At 40.9% G+C, this 19,600-nt stretch overlaps 1 protein-coding gene across 2 annotated transcripts in view; it reads left to right on the top strand.

Moving 5' to 3' along the window:
• LOC124615885 (voltage-dependent calcium channel subunit alpha-2/delta-3) overlaps positions 1-19,600 on the top strand; it is an 824,663-nt gene that overhangs the window by 555,257 nt on the left and 249,806 nt on the right. For both annotated transcript variants that reach the window (XM_047144053.1, XM_047144054.1), the window contains 2 exons: positions 7,190-7,244; positions 7,354-7,496. In XM_047144053.1, the coding sequence (XP_047000009.1) occupies positions 7,190-7,244; positions 7,354-7,496 (198 nt within the window). The remainder of the gene's footprint in view (positions 1-7,189; positions 7,245-7,353; positions 7,497-19,600) is intronic.

Here is a 19,600-nt window from a genome sequence, read left to right on the forward strand (position 1 = left end):
AAGTAGTGTTGTCTGAAAGCTGACGCAGTCCCTCAGCCACATACTCCCGACGATCAAGTACCACAGTTGTGGAACCCTTGTCCGCCGGAAGAATGACGATGGATCGGTCAGCCTTCAGATCACGGATAGCCTGGGCTTCAGCAGTGGTGATGTTGGGAGTAGGATTAAGGTTTTTTAAGAAGGATTGAGAGGCAAGGCTGGAAGTCAGAAATTCCTGGAAGGTTAGGAGAGGGTGATTTTGAGGAAGAGGAGGTGGGTCCCGCTGTGACGGAGGACGGAACTGTTCCAGGCATGGTTCAATTTGGATAGTGTCTTGGGGAGTTGGATCATTAGGAGTAGGATTAGGATCATTTTTCTTCGTGGCAAAGTGATATTTCCAGCAGAGAGTACGGGTGTTACTCTCTGCTGGAAATATCACTTTGCCACGAAGAAAAATGATCCTAATCCTACTCCTAATGATCCAACTCCCCAAGACACTATTCAAATTGAACCATGCCTGGAACATTTCCGTCCTCCGTCACAGCGGGACCCACCTCCTCTTCCTCAAAATCACCCTCTCCTAACCTTCCAGGAATTTCTGACTTCCAGCCTTGCCTCTCAATCCTTCTTAAAAAACCTTAATCCTACTCCCAACATCACCACTGCTGAAGCCCAGGCTATCCGTGATCTGAAGGCTGACCGATCCATCGTCATTCTTCCGGCGGACAAGGGTTCCACAACTGTGGTACTTGATCGTCGGGAGTATGTGGCTGAGGGACTGCGTCAGCTTTCAGACAACACTACTTACAAAGTTTGCCAAGGCAATCCCATTCCTGATGTCCAGGCGGAGCTTCAAGGAATCCTCAGAACCTTAGGCCCCCTACAAAACCTTTCACCCGACTCCATCAACCTCCTGACCCCACCAACACCCCGCACCCCTACCTTCTACCTTCTTCCCAAAATTCACAAACCCAATCATCCCGGCCGTCCCATTGTAGCTGGTTACCAAGCCCCCACCGAACGCATCTCTGCCTACGTAGATCAACACCTTCAACCCATTACATGCAGTCTCCCATCCTTCATCAAAGACACCAACCACTTTCTCAAACGCCTGGAATCCCTACCCAGTCTGTTACCCGCGGAAACCATCCTTGTAACCATTGATGCCACTTCCTTATACACAAATATTCCGCATGTCCAGGGCCTCGCTGCGATGGAGCACTTCCTTTCACGCCGATCACCTGCCGCCCTACCTAAAACCTCTTTCCTCATTACCTTAGCCAGCTTCATCCTGACCCACAACTTCTTCACTTTTGAAGGCCAGACATACCAACAATTAAAGGGAACAGCCATGGGTACCAGGATGGCCCCCTCGTATGCCAACCTATTCATGGGTCGCTTAGAGGAAGCCTTCCTGGTTACCCAGGCCTGCCAACCCGAAGTTTGGTACAGATTTATTGATGACATTTTCGTGATCTGGACTCACAGTGAAGAAGAACTCCAGAATTTCCTCTCCAACCTTAACTCCTTTGGTTCCATCAGATTCACCTGGTCCTACTCCAAATCCCATGCCACTTTCCTTGACGTTGACCTCCACCTGTCCAATGGCCAGCTTCACACGTCCGTCCACATTAAACCCACCAACAAGCAACAGTACCTCCATTATGACAGCTGCCACCCATTCCACATCAAACGGTCCCTTCCCTACAGCCTAGGTCTTCGTGGCAAACGAATCTGCTCCAGTCCGGAATCCTTGAACCATTACACCAACAACCTGAAAACAGCTTTTGCATCCCGTAACTACCCTCCCGACCTGGTACAGAAGCAAATAACCAGAGCCACATCCTCATCTCCTCAAACCCGGAACCTTCCACAGAAGAACCCCAAAAGTGCCCCACTTGTGACAGGATACTTTCCGGGACTGGATCAGATTCTGAATGTGGCTCTCCAGCAGGGATACGACTTCCTCAAATCCTGCCCTGAAATGAGATCCATCCTTCATGAAATCCTCCCCACTCCACCAAGAGTGTCTTTCCGCTGTCCACCTAACCTTCGCAACCTCTTAGTTCATCCCTATGAAATCCCCAAACCACCTTCCCTACCCTCTGGCTCCTACCCCTGTAACCGCCCCCGGTGTAAAACCTGTCCCATGCACCCTCCCACCACCACCTATTCCAGTCCTGTAACCCGGAAGGTGTACACGATCAAAGGCAGAGCCACGTGTGAAAGCACCCACGTGATTTACCAACTGACCTGCCTACACTGTGAAGCGTTCTATGTGGGAATGACCAGCAACAAACTGTCCATTCGCATGAATGGACACAGGCAGACAGTGTTTGTTGGTAATGAGGATCACCCTGTGGCTAAACATGCCTTGGTGCACGGCCAGCACATCTTGGCACAGTGTTACACTGTCCGGGTTATCTGGATACTTCCCACTAACACCAACCTGTCAGAACTCCGGAGATGGGAACTTGCCCTTCAGCATATCCTTTCTTCTCGCTATCCGCCAGGCCTCAATCTCCCCTAATTTCTAATTTCAATTTGCCGCCGCTCATACCTCACCTGTCTTTCAACTTCATCTTTGCCTCTGTACATCCGCGCCGACTGACATCTCTGCCCAAACTCTTTGCCTTTACAAATGTCTGCTTGTGTCTGTGTATGTGTGGATGGATATGTGTGTGTGTGCGAGTGTATACCTGTCCTTTTTTCCCCCTAAGGTAAGTCTTTCCGCTCCCGGGATTGGAATGACTCCTTACCCTCTCCCTCAAAACCCATATCCTTTTGTCTTTCCTTCTCCTTCCCTCTTTCCTGACGAGGCAACCATTGGTTGCGAAAGCTAGAATTTTGTGTGTATGTTTGTGTTTGTTTGTGTGTCTATCGACCTGCCAGCGCTTTTGTTTGGTAAGTTTCATCATCTTTCTTTTTAGATATATTTTTCCCACGTAGAATATTTTTTTCTATTTAAAGAAATGAAGCAAAGTATAGAAAAATCTTTGTAGATGATTTTAACACTAATTCACCAAATGAATATAAAAATAGGTAACAAAATTTTCTGAAGACCAACATTTGAATGGGAAAATCTGGGCTGTTGGTTGTCACATGATACAAAGAACTAATGCCTCTACAAACCCACATAGAATATTGATTCCTAACATATGTGAGACTGTTAGTTATAAATGAGATCAGATGTCAGTAAGTACCTCAGAAATGTTTAATACATAATTACATGGAGACAAGTGAGTGGACAGTACATACCTGAGGCATATAGATACATATAAAACTAGGGAAAGGCATCCCAACTTTCAGAACTGTTAGTTCCTTCTTCCGGGAGGACAGAGGTATAACTTGGGAGTATTAGAAATGAGGTGCAAGTGACTCGTACCCCAGTGTTATCTTAGACACCTTGCCCATATGCTTTATCCACCCCCCACATCCTCCTCCTCCTATCCCACAACCAGTGTCTATGTCTCCACCTGAAGTTCAAGTAACTGGGCCCTCCTTTATATAACCCCAGAGACTGAGTGAGGTGGCCCAGTGGTAAGCACACTGGATTCGCATTTGGGAGGACGACGGTTCAAACGTGCGTCTGGCCATCCTGATTTCGATTTTCCATGATTTCACTAAATTGCTTCAGATAAATACTGAAATGGTTCCTGTGAAGGGCACAGCCAACTTCCTTCCCCATCCTTCCCTAATCTGATGGGACCGATGACCTCGCTGTTTGTTCCCCTCCCCCAAAATCAGCCAACCAACCTATAACCCCAGAGTGATTATCCCACTTACCTCCCTGATGAGGAAGGAATTAATAGTTCCAAAAGCTAGGATGGTTTTTTTAGTTCAGTGTGTCTATTGGCATTACAGGAACTTTGCTATCTGAAGGTAAGTGTTGACCATCCATTCTGATTCCCTGTAATTGTGCCTAACAAAAATTTGGGTATGGAGGAGAGGGATGGCACTCTTATTTACAAAGTCATGAAAGATAAATACACACTTAGTTGATGATTTAAAAAAAATAACACTCATGACTTTGTAGGTTTTTTTATTAAACCAGGAAATATGGTTCTTTTAAGACATTCAGTACTGCTGATTTCTGTCTATCTTTTTTATATTTGGTTTGATGTTGGCCAAAGTTGATTGCAAGTAATTCTCCAAGTTCATTTGGTTCTTGAATTTTGTTTCCATTATTAGACAGATAAGGAATTTACAAGAAGACTAAAACTGGGTTTGAGTGCTTTTGGTAAATGGAATGTAGTTTGCAGAATTAAACACCCAGTATGTTTGAAACTGAAAGCTTCAACTACCTGCTGCTAGTGTCTGACTAATGGTGTGAAATGACAACTATTGCATATAGAAATTCTTCCAATCCATCTGTGGCATGAATCAGCAAACCATGTTTAACAGTATTAGTTGAAAACAGTCTTGGTTGCAATTTTAGTTTTTTTATTTATCAACTATGCATTTCACCTTATTTAGGCATCTTCAGGCTGATCTACATAGAAAACAGAGAACAAATACATCTATTTAAGGATTGCGATCATGTTGCGCAGACTTGGATAATCTAAAAGCATGTATAAACAGATCAAATACTGAAAGAGCAAATACCTTAATTTGGTATTTCTTAGGACGATCCTTTAGACAGTGTAGCTAAAGGGCATCATTGAGTGCATTAGGCCAACATCGCCTTCATTAACCTCAGTATATGCTAGAAATATAAAACAGTAAAAACGGATAAGAGAATTGACCAATGATCGGACACTCAGGAATTCAGTCATATTGCCGAAGCCTTATGATAAGGCCTTACCTTTCTAGATGGACATGAGTGGCTCCAAGACCTGCATAATTCCCAGGAGCAAATAATAGAATAAGATGGGCCTGAAGTAATTAGCATAATGCACCTCAGGTCTGTGTGCTAGTACTGACGCCTAATACAGAATCACCTCATTAGATGGCGCTGCCACGCAGCTGCTGGTAAGAATGAGAGATCGTAAACCGTATATACATTGCCACTAAAACTTTATAAATATAATGCACATAAAACATTAATGAGATAGAATTACTAGAAGCAACACCTGTGCATTAATTTATCCAAAAATTATAATGGAGTAAAAATACAAAAGAAGGTGGTAAATTTAAAATATAATACCAGTGTGTATAATACAACACACAGATGTGGCGCCTAAACTGCTATTACATGTCATATATCACTAGAACGAGAAGCAGTAACATATCATCAAGTTTCATGGTCATAGCTTGATGTTTTTCAAGGTGATAATGAAAATTTTGAGTCCCCCTCGTACAATTGAGACTGAAACAACTCTCAGGTCTTGTAGATGTACCAGGGAGTGGATGGCATAGTGAACACCCATCTGGAGTTCAGAGGGAACCCAGCTTAAGGCTACAAAATGCCTCTAATCATAACTGTGCCATTGTGGTGTTGCTACAAGGGCTGCTTTGCAGCAAAGGTGGAGAAATACCATCTCTCTACTTCAATAAACATTGCTAATGTAAAAGATAGTGGGTCATCATAGCTCTTCACATCCAGCACAGTGTGTTTGAAATTTGTTCTACCTTCAAGTAATATAGGTACAATTACTAAAAACAGTACAATTTCATTTATTCTTCAGCTGGAAATGGTGCTGAAATGTGGGCTAGAAATTAAAGTTCAGGGGAAGAAATAAAAACTTTGAGATTTGCCAATGACATTGTAATTCTGTCAGAGACACCAGAGGACTTGGAAGAGCAGTTGAATGGAATGGACAGTGTCATGAAATAGGGATACAGGATGAATATCAACAAAAGCAAAACAAGAATAATGGAATGTTGTCAAATTAAATCGGGTGATGCTGAGTAAATTAGATTAGGAAATGAGGCACAGTAGTAGTTGAGTTTTGTTATTTGAGCAGAAAAATAACTGATGATGGCCAAAGTAGAGAGGATATATAATGTATACTGACAACAGCAAGAAAACTGTTTCTGAAGAAGAGAAATTTGTTAATGTCAAATATAGATTTAAGTTTTACGGGGAGTCTTTTGGACAAGAAGATAATAGAAGCTGTTGAAATGTGGTGTCACAGAAGAATGCTGAAGATTATGTGATTTGGTCATGTAACTAATGAGGAGGAACTGAATAGAATTGGGAATAAGAGAAATTTGTGGCACAATCTGACTAGAAGAAGAGATTGATTGACAGAAAACATTCTGGGACATCAATAGATCACCAATTTAGTATGGGAGGGAAGAGTTATCATAAAAATTGTAGAGGGAGTCCAAAAGGTGAATACAGTAGACAGATTCAGAAGGATGTAAGCTGCAGTAGTTATTTGGAGATGGAGGCTTGCACAGAATAGAGTAACATGGAGAGCTGCACCAAACCAGTCTTCAGACAACACCACATCTGCAAACTGAAGATCACAACAACATCATTCCCCTTCTAAAGGATAGTTAAATTGCCAGGTTTTACTGTACAAAATCACATTTTCCTCAGTAACTTTCAAAATAATGTGTTACACTGTTCAGTCTTTCCCAGAAAGTGATGTGTCATGCCTAGTTTGAGCTAGTGAATGCAGCTGGGGGAAGTCCCACTCAGTACACCTTTGAGTGTAATTATCACCCCATGAAGTCCATAAGAAGCCATTTTTGCCACCTCGCAGTTGTTTGTTCTTGTTGAATTTTGTATTTTGTTGAAGATATTTAAATATATGAGCCAGGTTATATGTTGTGTCAAGAATTACAACAGATGTTTAATTCATATAGTTATTTAGGGAATTACTTTTGTAAATGATATACATAACTCCAGTGTATTTATTTGTTCAATACGTGCATCATACAGCAGTATTGTAGGTAAAGAGTACCAGTAAATAAATTCCAGTACGATTTATTTGTCTAGGCCTTGACCACCTCTTCCCCTATTTGAAACATTTGCATTTAAGATATGTTCATAGAAAAGGAAACTTTCTAATGAGAGAAATTCAAACAAAGAATTATTGAAATCAAATCCCTGTTGAAAGACAGTTTGCTTGTTTGATGCTTCTTTGTACCAGTGTTATAAAGCTGATATCACTGCAAAGCTTGTACCTTCATATACAAAGACTGTGTGATGTATGTATATTTAGAACAAGAAAGTAGCATGCTTTTATTACATTGTCCATATTGGTGTTTGTCAAAAAATCCGTTTTTTGCAATTTGTTCTTGTGATGTTTTGTTACAGGTGAACGTGTAAGAAAATATTTTAGTGGGAATAATTGGAAACTTCATCCGAACTGGTAAGTTTATTGATGGAAGTTCTGAAGTAACAGAAATATAGTAGCTTTTCTTAAAATACACCTGCATTGAAACATTATAAATCGATGCAATTGTCATTCTTTTTCTCAGGGCTTACTGTAGGTACCACTACGAAACAGAGCACACAATGAGTTCTCCTGAGGAGCAGTTCATGCACTTTCTGAATCGCACTCAAGGAAAATGGCAGTGGTTAGATAAACGGACCGTGACTCCGCCGGAGCATGTTGCATCACGTGAGTGGCCTTAAGTAGTTGAAGTAAAATTGCATACTGTATATGTCAGTAATTAAAGAGTTAATTACTTCTTGTGATGCTGCAAGAATCGTCACATCAGAAATGAAATGTATGAAAGATGAACTTTTATATAGGGAGGCAGAATAATTAAAATTAGTCTTAGGGCTTGAATAAAATTCTGGGAATTTAATAACTCTGCCATTGTACATACTAATTGTGCAAAGTGTCAAGTCCATTAGGAGTCTAAACTTTCTACATTCCAAGTATAGGCATCTATTCTGATCTAACATTTCCATTGTTATTTTGTGAACTAGAGAACTACTTCCTATAAATATTTTGCATATATCTATCGAGGTGGAAAGCGTGTGTTTTTTTGTAATGATACTATATTCTCCAAAACAAACAAGTTTTTTACAAGATGATGACTATAGGTACTCTTTTCTAAAGAGCATAGCTTTCATTTTGTGCATATTATTTTGAATTGTTGGCAATTGCAGCCAATTGGAAGCATTTTTATAAGAAGGCAAAGAGCACCGCTCTGCCTGTGGAAAGTTTTGTTCGTTAAAACCAAGACTGGTTCACACCAATTTAGGTGCCTCCTGGTGATATAAATTCTGTCTACAACATTACTTTCGCTGCTCTATAGTCTTCCGCCCCCTCCCCTCCCCTTTCCTTTCGTTGATAAATTTGCAACTTTGACTTATTAAACTGATGGTTCAGTAGTGTTCACACGTGTCAGCACCTGCCATTTTTGGAACTGGAATAATTACATTCATCTTGAAATCTGAAGGTATTTAAACTATCTCATATATTTCAAAGTAGATGGAGTAGTTGTGCCAAGCTCAGTTCTGCCAAGGATCTCGGTAATTCTTAGGGAATGTCATGTACTCCAGGTATCTAGTTTAGCCTTAGGCCTTTCATTTCTGTTTGAAATTCTTTTCTAAGTATCATATCTTCCATTTCATCTTCATCTTCTTCCTTTTTTCCATTTCCAGAACATCATCGTTGAGATCACTTCCTTTCGATAACCAGTCCACATATTCATTCCACTTCTCAGCCTTCCCTTTTGTGCTATGTAATGTGTTGCTATCTGGGTTCCTTATATTAACACAGCTTGTTTTCTTCTCTCCAAAAGTTTCTTTATTTTGCTGTAAGTGCCATCCATAGACATGAATACTTCTACAGCTTTCTTTTTGTACATAGATATTCCTCCTTTACTATTTTGCACTTCCTGTAACTCATATTTTAGGTGTCTGTGAGTGATGAAGCTGGTCAGCTGCTCGCATGCTACTGTCATGAATAACTATGGAAAGTGGTTGAAGGATGGTGAAATCATGGTTAAACAACAAGGCGTTGGATCTCCACATCTCATCACAAAATATGGGCATCATAGGCTTACCTGCTCTATAAAGTAGGGTAGGCAGTGATCTGTGGCAGACCTGATGACAGAATACAATGATAATGCAGACACAATTGTTTCAGATCACATAGTTCTGTACATATTGTTGAGCAAGGGTCTTCACATCAGGTGACCCATATGTGTTCCCACAGTGGGCCAATGACATCATCAGTTACAATTGCAGTGACCATGGTTCCATTGAGATTGAACCAAATTTTTTGTTCCACCAGGTCAGTGGTCATGTCCGGATATGCTGCTATCCATTGGAATGGCTGTTTGAAATGTGAACCACACTGTGAACAAAGTCTGATGGGGGCAGTATTATCCCATGGAGAACATTCACTTGGCTGCTATCCATAGGACCTACGGTAGGAATTGTAGGCACGATAACAGCTGTGGATTACATGAACATTATTGCAGACCATCTGCATCTTTTCATGCTTGATGTCTTCCCCAACAATGATGGCACCTTTCAAGAAGATAACTGTCAATGCCAGAAGGCTAGATTGTGCTACAATGGTTTGAGGGGCAAGATAGAGAACTCAAATCAATGTCTTAGCCACCAAATTGAGCTGATCTATGCCCGATGGCATCTGAGATGCTATCAGGTGTCAGCTTTGCACCCACAAACTGCTGCCCATAACTCAGGGTTGTGTGACCTGTGCATAAGCGTCAGATGCCATGTTACTCAATAAATGTACCAAGGACTTGTCAAATCCATGCCAAACAGAATCACTAGCATATTGTGTTCTAAAAGTGTACCAACATGCTATTAAACAGGAGGTCATAACGTTTTGGCTCATCAGTGTATCTGTAATGTTATAAAAGTTGAGCACTTACTGAGGCAGCTGAGGTTAGCCCACTGTGAGAGATCACCAACTGCATGACAGAGAAGGTTCCTTAATACTGTAATGCTACTCGAGTGCCTGCTGCCTTCATTGCCTATCAATGCCTGCCATGGCATATGGCTCATTATATGTGATTTTGCCTTAAGAGTTTGTAGTTTAAGTCAAGTAAGAGACTCTGCCCATGTGCCCACACACACACACAAACTAGACACTTTCATTTGACTTATTTATTCATTCATAAACAATTCAAATGTTCAGTACATGTATAAGTTACAATTTTCATAAAATATGAAAGCAGAAATAATATTAAATTCAGGTTGGATTCCACTGGGAACAATGTGCTCAACAACTACAATATTAGTATTGTAAACCAGAAAAATGGCAGCCTGGGTCATAAGGGCTGATAAAGAAATAAAATGATTTCAAACCTTTTATAACTGAGGCTGTCATTTTTCTTGTTTACAATAATAATAATAATAATAATAATAATAATAATAATATAAATATATCTGTACATGAGGATAATCTATACGTGCTTTTTGTACAGTTTGTATTATGTAAAGTAGTGTGCCCTCTTAGTTTATTCAAAATAAATAATGGAGTGCAGCTGTAGAACACACTACATTAACCTTTTGTTCTTCATGGATGCATACAAGACTGTTTAGTAAAAGGAACCACACAAAATTTAAATTACTATGGCAAAGATAATAAAACTGAGCAAGTCAGACAGTTTACATGTATGTCTTAGCAGCAGCCTAGGTGTGTCCACAGGTTGTGAGGCAGGGTTGGTCGGCATCTGGGAAGTATTATCTGGTGACTCTGGACTGGTTGTAGCAGTACCTGTTGATGAGGTATTCAGATTCCAGTTTGATACATTTGATAGATACTTTCTAGGGTATGCTATTGTACAGGATTTCCATGATGTGATCACCTCTGCTCAGCTCTGGAAAAAGGCCAGTGTATGGCAGATGTAGGGGCAATCTGACTGAGTCTGTTTGTTGCATCACATATGAGCAGCTGTGCAAATCTTTGTGCACAAATACCTTGTGGTTGCCTTAGTGAGAATTGGACAGACAGTGGCTACTGGTGCAATGGAAATTCTGCCATGTCAAGTAGTGGTACTGGCTCTAAGCAGACCACTGTAATGTGTAGGGGCTCACCATTTTGGTTAAGGATGCACAGGCCTCAGACTTGTACTCCATCCAGAGGCCTAAGAGGACTAAGGGAGGTGCCTCTGTCCACTTTTCTTGTTAGCACATTAATGTCGCCTCTACCATACCAGTATTAGCAGGGTTGTAGCTGGTGCTGCTGGAAGTCGTAGAGTTTGGCCAGTTCTTGGAACAGAGTGAATGCAAACTGACAACCCTGATCAGTTTTAACGTGGAGAGGATACTAGTAACACACAATCCATGTACACATAAGCATTGTTGCTGTAGTTTCTACTGAGGTGTCAGTATTCGTGGTTGCCTCAGCCCTTCATGCATATCTGTCTATGGCAATATACAAGTATCTGTATCCATTCGACGCTGGAAGATGGTCCACCAGGTCACTGCAAATGTGGACAAAGCTAGCTAGTGTGCCTTTGAAGTTACCAATCTCAGCATGTACATGATGATGCTCTTTATTCTGTTGGCACGAGATGCAGGAACTTGCCCACAAGTCTGCCTTTCTTCGTGGAAGGCTACATAAATTGGTCTGTAAGCAATCTGACTGTAATGTTGGCTCTTGAATGAGGTAAGCTGTGGATGCTGTCAAAGGCTGTCTTTTGCAACTTCTGTGAAATGTGTGGGAGTGGTTTATTTCGAGGGACATCACACTACAGCTTCAGCTTAAGAGTTTGGCACATGAAGCTACGTACATGAGTCACTCAGTAACTGTTGTAACTGTGGATCTGTTTCCTTCTATACACAAAGTCCTCTATAGTCCAAAATCTCTGCCACACCACAAATACAAGAAAAGTGGTCAGGCACCAAATTTTCAGCATCTGTATATACCTGATTAATCTGCGATTCACACTTAAGTGCCTGGCAGAGTGTTCATCGAACCACCTTCTAACTATTTATCTACTGTTCCACTCTAGGACAGTCATGGGAAAAATGAAGGGTTAAATCTTTCTTGTGAGCTCTGAATTCTTTTACTTTATTATGATGATCATTTCTCCCTATGTAGGTGTGTACCAACAAAATATTTTCACATTCAGAGGTGAAATCTTGTGACTGAAATTTCGTGAAAAGGTCTTGCTGGAATGTAAAACGACTTTGTTTTAGTGATTGCACTCCAACTCGTGTATCATATCCATGATGGTCTCTCCCTTATTTCACAATAATACAACATGAGCTGCTCATCTTTGAACTTTTTCGATGTCCTCCATCAATCCAATCTGATATGGATCCCATACGGTGCAGCAGTACTCTAGAAGAGAATGGGCAAGCATCCTCACCCACAACATTATCTATGTTTTACTTATTTGTAATTCGAATTGTAATCCCAAGGTATTTAGTTGAATTGACAGCCATTTGCTTTGTATTATTTATTGTGTAACTGAAATTTAATACTCCTTTTACTACTCATGTCGATGACCTCACACTTGTCATTATTTGGATTCAATTGCCACATTTTGCACCATACAGTTATCTTGTCAAAATCATTTTTCAGTTGGTTTTGATCTTCTGGTGGCTTTACTAGAATGTAGATGAAAGCATCATCTGCAAACAGTGTAAGAGGACAGGTCAGATTGTCTCCTAAATCATTTATGTAGATTAAGAGCAACAGTCACAATAATGCTTCCTTACAGAATGCTAGATATCACTTTCATTTTACTCAGTGAGTTTCCATCAGTTACTAGAAACTGTGACCTTTCTGAGAGGAAATCATGAATCCAATCACAGGGTAGTCCACAGACAATTTGTTTAGAAGTGGCTGCCGGTGCCGGTCTTCTTGCTGGTGGAGTTCTGCTGAGATTGCCATCCAACTTGCATCAACAACTGTAGCCAGATGTGCAGATGAATGAATAAACACTGCCTGAGTTAAGCTCACCTGGAGAACGTGAAGCACCTAGACCATTTTAGGTGTCCATGTGACAGGTCTGCATTCAGCAACATTGCAGCCTGGAAGTGCATCTGTGAGCGGTGTGCATGCTGTTGTTGCTGTTGGGAGCTGATGACAGTAAAAATTTAGCATGCTCAGGAAGTAGGAGTGCGGGTTAGCTACTACAAACAGCATAGTGAACGCATTATTGTGGCCAAGATAGACACAAAGCCCATGCCTACTACAGTAGTACAAGTTTATATGCCAACTAGCTCTGCAGATGATGAAGAAATTGATGAAATGTATGACGAGATAAAAGAAATTATTCAGGTAGTGAAGGGAGACGAAAATTTAATAGTCATGGGTGATTGGAATTCGACAGTAGGAAAAGGGAGAGAAGGAAACATAGTAGGTGGATATGGATTGGGGGGGGAGAAATGAAAGAGGAAGCCGCCTTGTAGAATTTTGCACAGAGCATAACTTAATCATAGCTAACACTTGGTTCAAGAATCATGAAAGAAGGTTGTATACCTGGAAGAATCCTGGAGATACTAAAAGGTATCAGATAGATTACATAATGGTAAGACAGAGATTTAGGAACCAGGTTTTAAATTGTAAGACATTTCCAGGGGCAGATGTGGATTCTGACCACAATCTATTGGTTATGAACTGCAGATTGAAACTGAAGAAACTGAAAAAAGGCGGGAATTTAAGGAGATGGGACCTGGATAAACTGAAAGAACCAGAGGTTGTAGAGAGTTTCAGGGAGAGCATAAGGGAACAATTGACAGGAATGGGGGAAAGAAATACAATAGAAGAAGAATGGGTAGCTCTGAGGGATGAAGTAGTGAAGGCAACAGAGGATCAAGTAGGTAAAAAGACGAGGGCTAATAGAAATCCTTGGGTAACAGAAGAAATATTGAATTTAATTGATGAAAGGAGAAAATATAAAAATGCAGTAAATGAAGCAGGCAAAAAGGAATACAAACGTCTCAAAAATGAGATCGACAGGAAGTGCAAAATGGCTAAGCAGGAATGGCTAGAGGACAAATGTAAGGATGTAGAGGCTTGTCTCACTAGGGGTAAGATAGATACTGCCTACAGGAAAATTAAAGAGACCTTTGGAGAGAAGAGAACCACTTGTATGAATATCAAGAGCTCAGATGGCAACCCAGTTCTAAGCAAAGAAGGGAAGGCAGAAAGGTGGAAGGAGTATATAGAGGGTTTATACAAGGGCGATGTACTTGAGGACAATATTATGGAAATGGAAGAGGATGTAGATGAAGATGAAATGGGAGATAAGATACTGCGTGAAGAGTTTGACAGAGCACTGAAAGACCTGAGTCGAAACAAGGCCCCGGGAGTAGACAACATTCCATTAGAACTATTGATGGCCTTGGGAGAGCCAGTCATGGCAAAACTCTACCATCTGGTGCGCAAGATGCATGAGACAGGCGAAATACCCACAGACTTCAAGAAGAATGTAGTGGTTCCAGTCCCAAAGAAAGCAGGTGTTGACAGATGTGAAAATTACAGAACTATCAGTTTAATAAGTCACAGCTGCAAAATACTAACGCGAATTCTTTACAGACGAATGGAAAAACTGGTAGAAGAGGACCTCGGGGAAGATCAGTTTGGATTCCGTAGAAATGTTGGAACACGTGAGGCAATACTAACCTTACGACTTATCTTAGAAGAAAGATTAAGAAAAGGCAAAGCTACGTTTCTAGCATTTGTAGACTTAGAGAAAGCTTTTGACAACGTTAACTGGAATACTCTCTTTCAAATTCTGAAGGTGGCAGGGGTAAAATACAGGGAGCGAAAGGCTATTTACAATTTGTACAGAAACCAGATGGCACTTATAAGAGTCGAGGGGCATGAAAGAGAAGCAGTGGTTGGGAAAGGAGTGAGACAGGGTTGTAGCCTCTCCCCGATGTTATTCAATCTGTATATTGAGCAAGCAATAAAGGAAACAAAAGAAAAATTTGGAGTAGGTATTAAAATTCATGGAGAAGAAGTAAAAACATTGAGGTTCGCCGATGACATTGTAATTCTGTCAGAGACAGCAAAGGACTTGGAAGAGCAGTTGAACGGAATGGACAGTGCCTTGAAAGGAGGATATAAGATGAACATCAACAAAAGCAAAACGAGGATAATGGAATGTAGTCAAATTAAATCGGGTGATGCTGAGGGGATTAGATTAGGAAATGAGACACTTAAAGTAGTAAAGGAGTTTTGCTATTTAGGGAGTAAAATAACTGATGATGGTCGAAGTAGAGAGGATATAAAATGTAGACTGGCAATGGCAAGGAAATCGTTTCTCAAGAAGAGAAATTTTTTAACATCGAGTATAGATTTAAGTATCAGGAAGTCGTTTCTGAAAGTATTTGTATGGAGTGTATGGAAGTGAAACATGGACGATAACCAGTTTGCACAAGAAGAGAATAGAAGCTTTCGAAATGTGGTGCTACAGAAGAATGCTGAAGATAAGGTGGGTAGATCATGTAACTAATGAGGAGGTATTGAATAGGATTGGGGAGAAGAGAAGTTTGTGGCGCAACTTGACTAGAAGAAGGGATCGGTTGGTAGGACATGTTTTGAGGCATCAAGGGAGCACAAATTTAGCATTGGAGGGCAGCGTGGAGGGTAAAAATCGTAGAGGGAGACCAAGAGATCAATACACTAAGCAGATTCAGAAGGATGTAGGTTGCAGTAGGTACTGGGAGATGAAGAAGCTTGCACAGGATAGAGTAGCATGGAGAGCTGCATCAAACCAGTCTCAGGACTGAAGACCACAACAACAACAACAACAACAACAACAGGAAGTATCTTGGCTGCTGGTAATTTGCTGGCCTCAGCAGAGATTATAGCATTGTAATGCTCTCTGCCTATGGGCGAATGTCATTGGCTGAAACAGTATGGCCCAAAAAGGTGGCTCGAGTCTTCCCAGTGACGCGTATGCTTTTGTTTAATACTATTCCGTGGACAAACAGCTGATGGCATACTTCACATAGCTGTTGTTCATTCACTTGAGCACCAGGGGAGAACACCAGGATGTTGTCCAAGTAATTGAAACAAAATGAGAATAATTTGATCACCTCATCCACGAAACATTGCCACTTCTGAGTATCATTTTCGTGGCCAAAAGACATGAAGAAAAATTCAAATAAACCGAATGGCACGATTGCTGCAATTTTCGGAATGTCACTTATTGCTACTGGTATCTGGTTATAGGCTTTTTTACAGTTGAGATGATAAAAACCTTTGTACCAGCTCATGTGTATGTTAAGTCGTTCATGTTGGACACCAGATACCTGTCTGGAATTATTCTTGCATTTAAGACCTAGTAATGGCCACATGGCCTCCCTGAGCAATCTTTCTTGTGGACAAGGTGTATGAGGCGAAGATCATATGCTGTCAGACGAGACAATGATTCTAATCTTCAACATTTCCTCAAAAACTACCTTTTTCTCTGTTAAGCTCTCAGCTGCAACTCTGCATGCATGTAGTATGACTGGTTGTCCTGGTGCAGTGCATTGTGCGTGGTGCTGTTATGGTGAACTCGTACCTGCAACTTGCTTGAGGATGAAATTGTAATGCACTGTAAGCAGGATGGCCCCTAGCCCCTGATACTGCAGTGTTCTCAACTGAGCTCCGTAATCATGTTTCCTGTAGGTTAACTGCTAGTGCAATATGTGTGAGGAACTCGGCATCTAAAATAGGTTCAGAGTCCTCAGCGACTACAAATGACCATATGAGAGGTGTGGAAAACTGATGTCAAAGGTGAACATTTTGTGTCCATAAGTGTTGATCTCATAGTTATTGAGTGACTTCAACCATGCTTGAACATCCCATTTGTTGTCTGGTGCATGGCTGACAGGCAGCGTGCTGATGTCAGGTTCAGTGTCAATGAGGAACATTTTGCCTATGTGCTTGTCTGACACATACAGTCTTTTTGACATGATTGAACATGTATGTTGAAGTGGCTGCTGATAACTGTGTAGACACAGCACTGCAACTGTCAGTGCATTGGCTGTTTGCATAACAGTGGGGTGAGGTACATTTTGCAATGTATTGACCAAAACATTTGTGTTACCACCATACCCTATGGAAGCTCTTCTGTTAGTTCTGAGTTCAACTTTTAGCACCTTCCACTGTGGTTTTTAAGCTTCGGATTTCATTAGAAACGCTCTATGCTTGTCATGATGTAATTGCCATGCAGTTTGAAGTCACCTTCTCTGGTGAACTCAACCGGCAGTGGCCCACCAGTGTCGTGGCAATTGGTTTGGGAGACTCTAGCATTTTATAGACCCTATCAATGATCTGCAGTAATTTGTTGGTAGAGTTATTGTCATGTACCGCCAATGGTGTTTGTACTAGTGCCTGTAGTTGTTGCTGTCAAAAATATAGTAACACATCATCAGACACTGTGGCACTGTTCACTAAATTACGTAGATGCCACAGGAACTCTAATGGAGGTCTCATCATATGTTTCTCCTGATATAGTACTTGCCTGACTATGGTATTGGTGGACTCTGTACAGGAGTGCATCAATTCATCTTTCAGTTTGTTGTAAGCTATGTCTGGCAGTGGGTGCACTGTAATATCCATCACCAGTGTTGTAGTTTGTTGGCCCAAATATAAGGGGTGTTCAAAAAGAAACGAGCCAGAGCCATAATTACAGAAATCAGTACCTGTATGTTAGAAGTATTGACCCTGGCTGTTGAGACACTTCTCCCACTGTGACACAAGGCAGTGAATGGATGTCTCATAAAATTCCCAGTGCTGCGATGTTAACCAGTTACACACATACAGTTGGATGTCGTCATCCGAGGTGAATCGTTTGCCCCTTAGAGCCTTTTTAAGGGTACAAAAATAGCATAATCACAGGGGGAGAGGTCCGGACTGTGTGGAGGGTGGCTGAGAACCTCCCATTTGAATTTGTGCTGGAGTGTCATGACTGTGTTGGCCATATGACACTTTGCATGTTGTGGAGCAGAATGACCCTATGAGTGAGATTGCCTGGTTGTTTTGATTTGATTGCTTGGTAAAGAGTGGTCAAGGTTTGTGAGTAACAGTGGACATTCACTATTGTCCCATGCGGCAGGAAGTGAATCAGAAGGGGGCCATCTTGGTCAAAGAAGAATGTCAACATAACCTTTCTTGCACTCATGTGGACGACGACGTCCAGCTGTATGAGCAGAACTGGTTAACATTGTAGCCCTGGGAATTTTATGAGACAGCCATTCACTGCCTTGTGTCACAATGGGACAAGTGTCTCAACAGCCAGGTTAAATACTTTCTAACATACAGGTACTGGTTTCTGTAATTATGCCTCCAGCACATTTCTTTTTGAACACCCCTTATACTACACCTAGGTGCATTTTTTTGGTCATTGATCACTTGTTGCTACCAGAATATGTTCTCCATTACTGCAAACCATATTTTCAGTTGGCTGGGCATAAATTGCGGTGTCTGAAATTGCAGGCAGGACAAGCTGCTGAAACTAATGGACAGGTATCTTGTTGTTTCAAACTGTGGTTGTGGCTCTGTTATACTTACCTGAGCTGATACTCTTGAAGTCTGGCATAACACCTTCTGAATCGCCAAAAGCATTCACTGTCCTGTGATATGTAGTCATTGCAGAATTAACGCCTTTTTGTTGTTGTTGTTGTTGTTGTTGTTGATGATGATGATGTTGATGTTGTTTTGCATGGGCTTCATGTTCATATTCCACAGGAAAGCAAGCTCCAAAACCTTTATGTTGTTTGGAGTTTGCTGATGTTGCCAGTGATGATGTGGTGGAATAGCCTGCCTTCATTGCTTATTGTCTTCATGCGTATTTCCACTGTTTGTTGAAAACGCCAGTCATGGGAAGGCACAAAAGTTCATAGACAGGATCACCAATTATGGGGCCACTTAGTTGACCCACACACATAATTGCATGTAGCTTTGAAATGCACAGAATTAACGTTTTATTCTTCAAAAGAGCATAAAAGAACATTTGATAAAAGAAACTAAAAGGAAACACACTGAACTTAAATTTTTACAACAAAGGTATCAAAACTAAGCATGTATGAGTTCACATGTATGTCTTGATATTCCCTTGTGTGGCAGTTCTGAAGGCTTACATATTGACCAATTTTCCGTTCTAAGCTGGTACTGTGGCCAGTGCCATTACAGCAGGATCCCATATTTGTTTTTCTGATTACCAGGCATATTTTCTAGGAATGTTCATGCCATAGTGAATGAGCAAGTGCCAATCAACTGCAGCAGACTGTTTTCAATCAGTCTTTTGTGTTAGGCCAAAATAACTTAATTAATTCAAAATTATCATGATGGGTTAGAATGGCAGATGATGGCTTTCTGTGTAAAAGAGCTTAGAAATCCATTTTCTCTGTTTTATTATCTATGGTTTTTGGAAGTAAATAACTCTTATTTTCCTGATGAGTAGTGTGGCCACTTTTCCCAGTTGGACATCATGTAAGTATAGTGATCAACAGCAGAAACTATTCGAGTAAAATAAATAACAAGAAACTATATTTGTAGGCCAAAAGACATTGTTTAAACATTATATTGCAACAAAACTATTATTCTCCCTTGAAGTGAGGTAACAAGTGTAATACAAATGAATTATCTTACATCAGATGGCTCAAAAAATGGGGATTACTAAAAAATAACGAATAATCTTCCTCTTTTAATCTCATTGACAATAGTGGCATTGTATATTGGATCTTGCCTTACCACTATTCGACAGTTAGCAGTGCTGATCAGGATAAAATTATGCAGTAGACACTTTTTCCATCCTGGCCATTTTGCCACAACTTCCC

The sequence above is a fragment of the Schistocerca americana genome, chromosome 5, assembly GCF_021461395.2.
Source record: "Schistocerca americana isolate TAMUIC-IGC-003095 chromosome 5, iqSchAmer2.1, whole genome shotgun sequence".
Classification (NCBI taxonomy): Eukaryota; Metazoa; Arthropoda; class Insecta; order Orthoptera; family Acrididae; genus Schistocerca; species Schistocerca americana.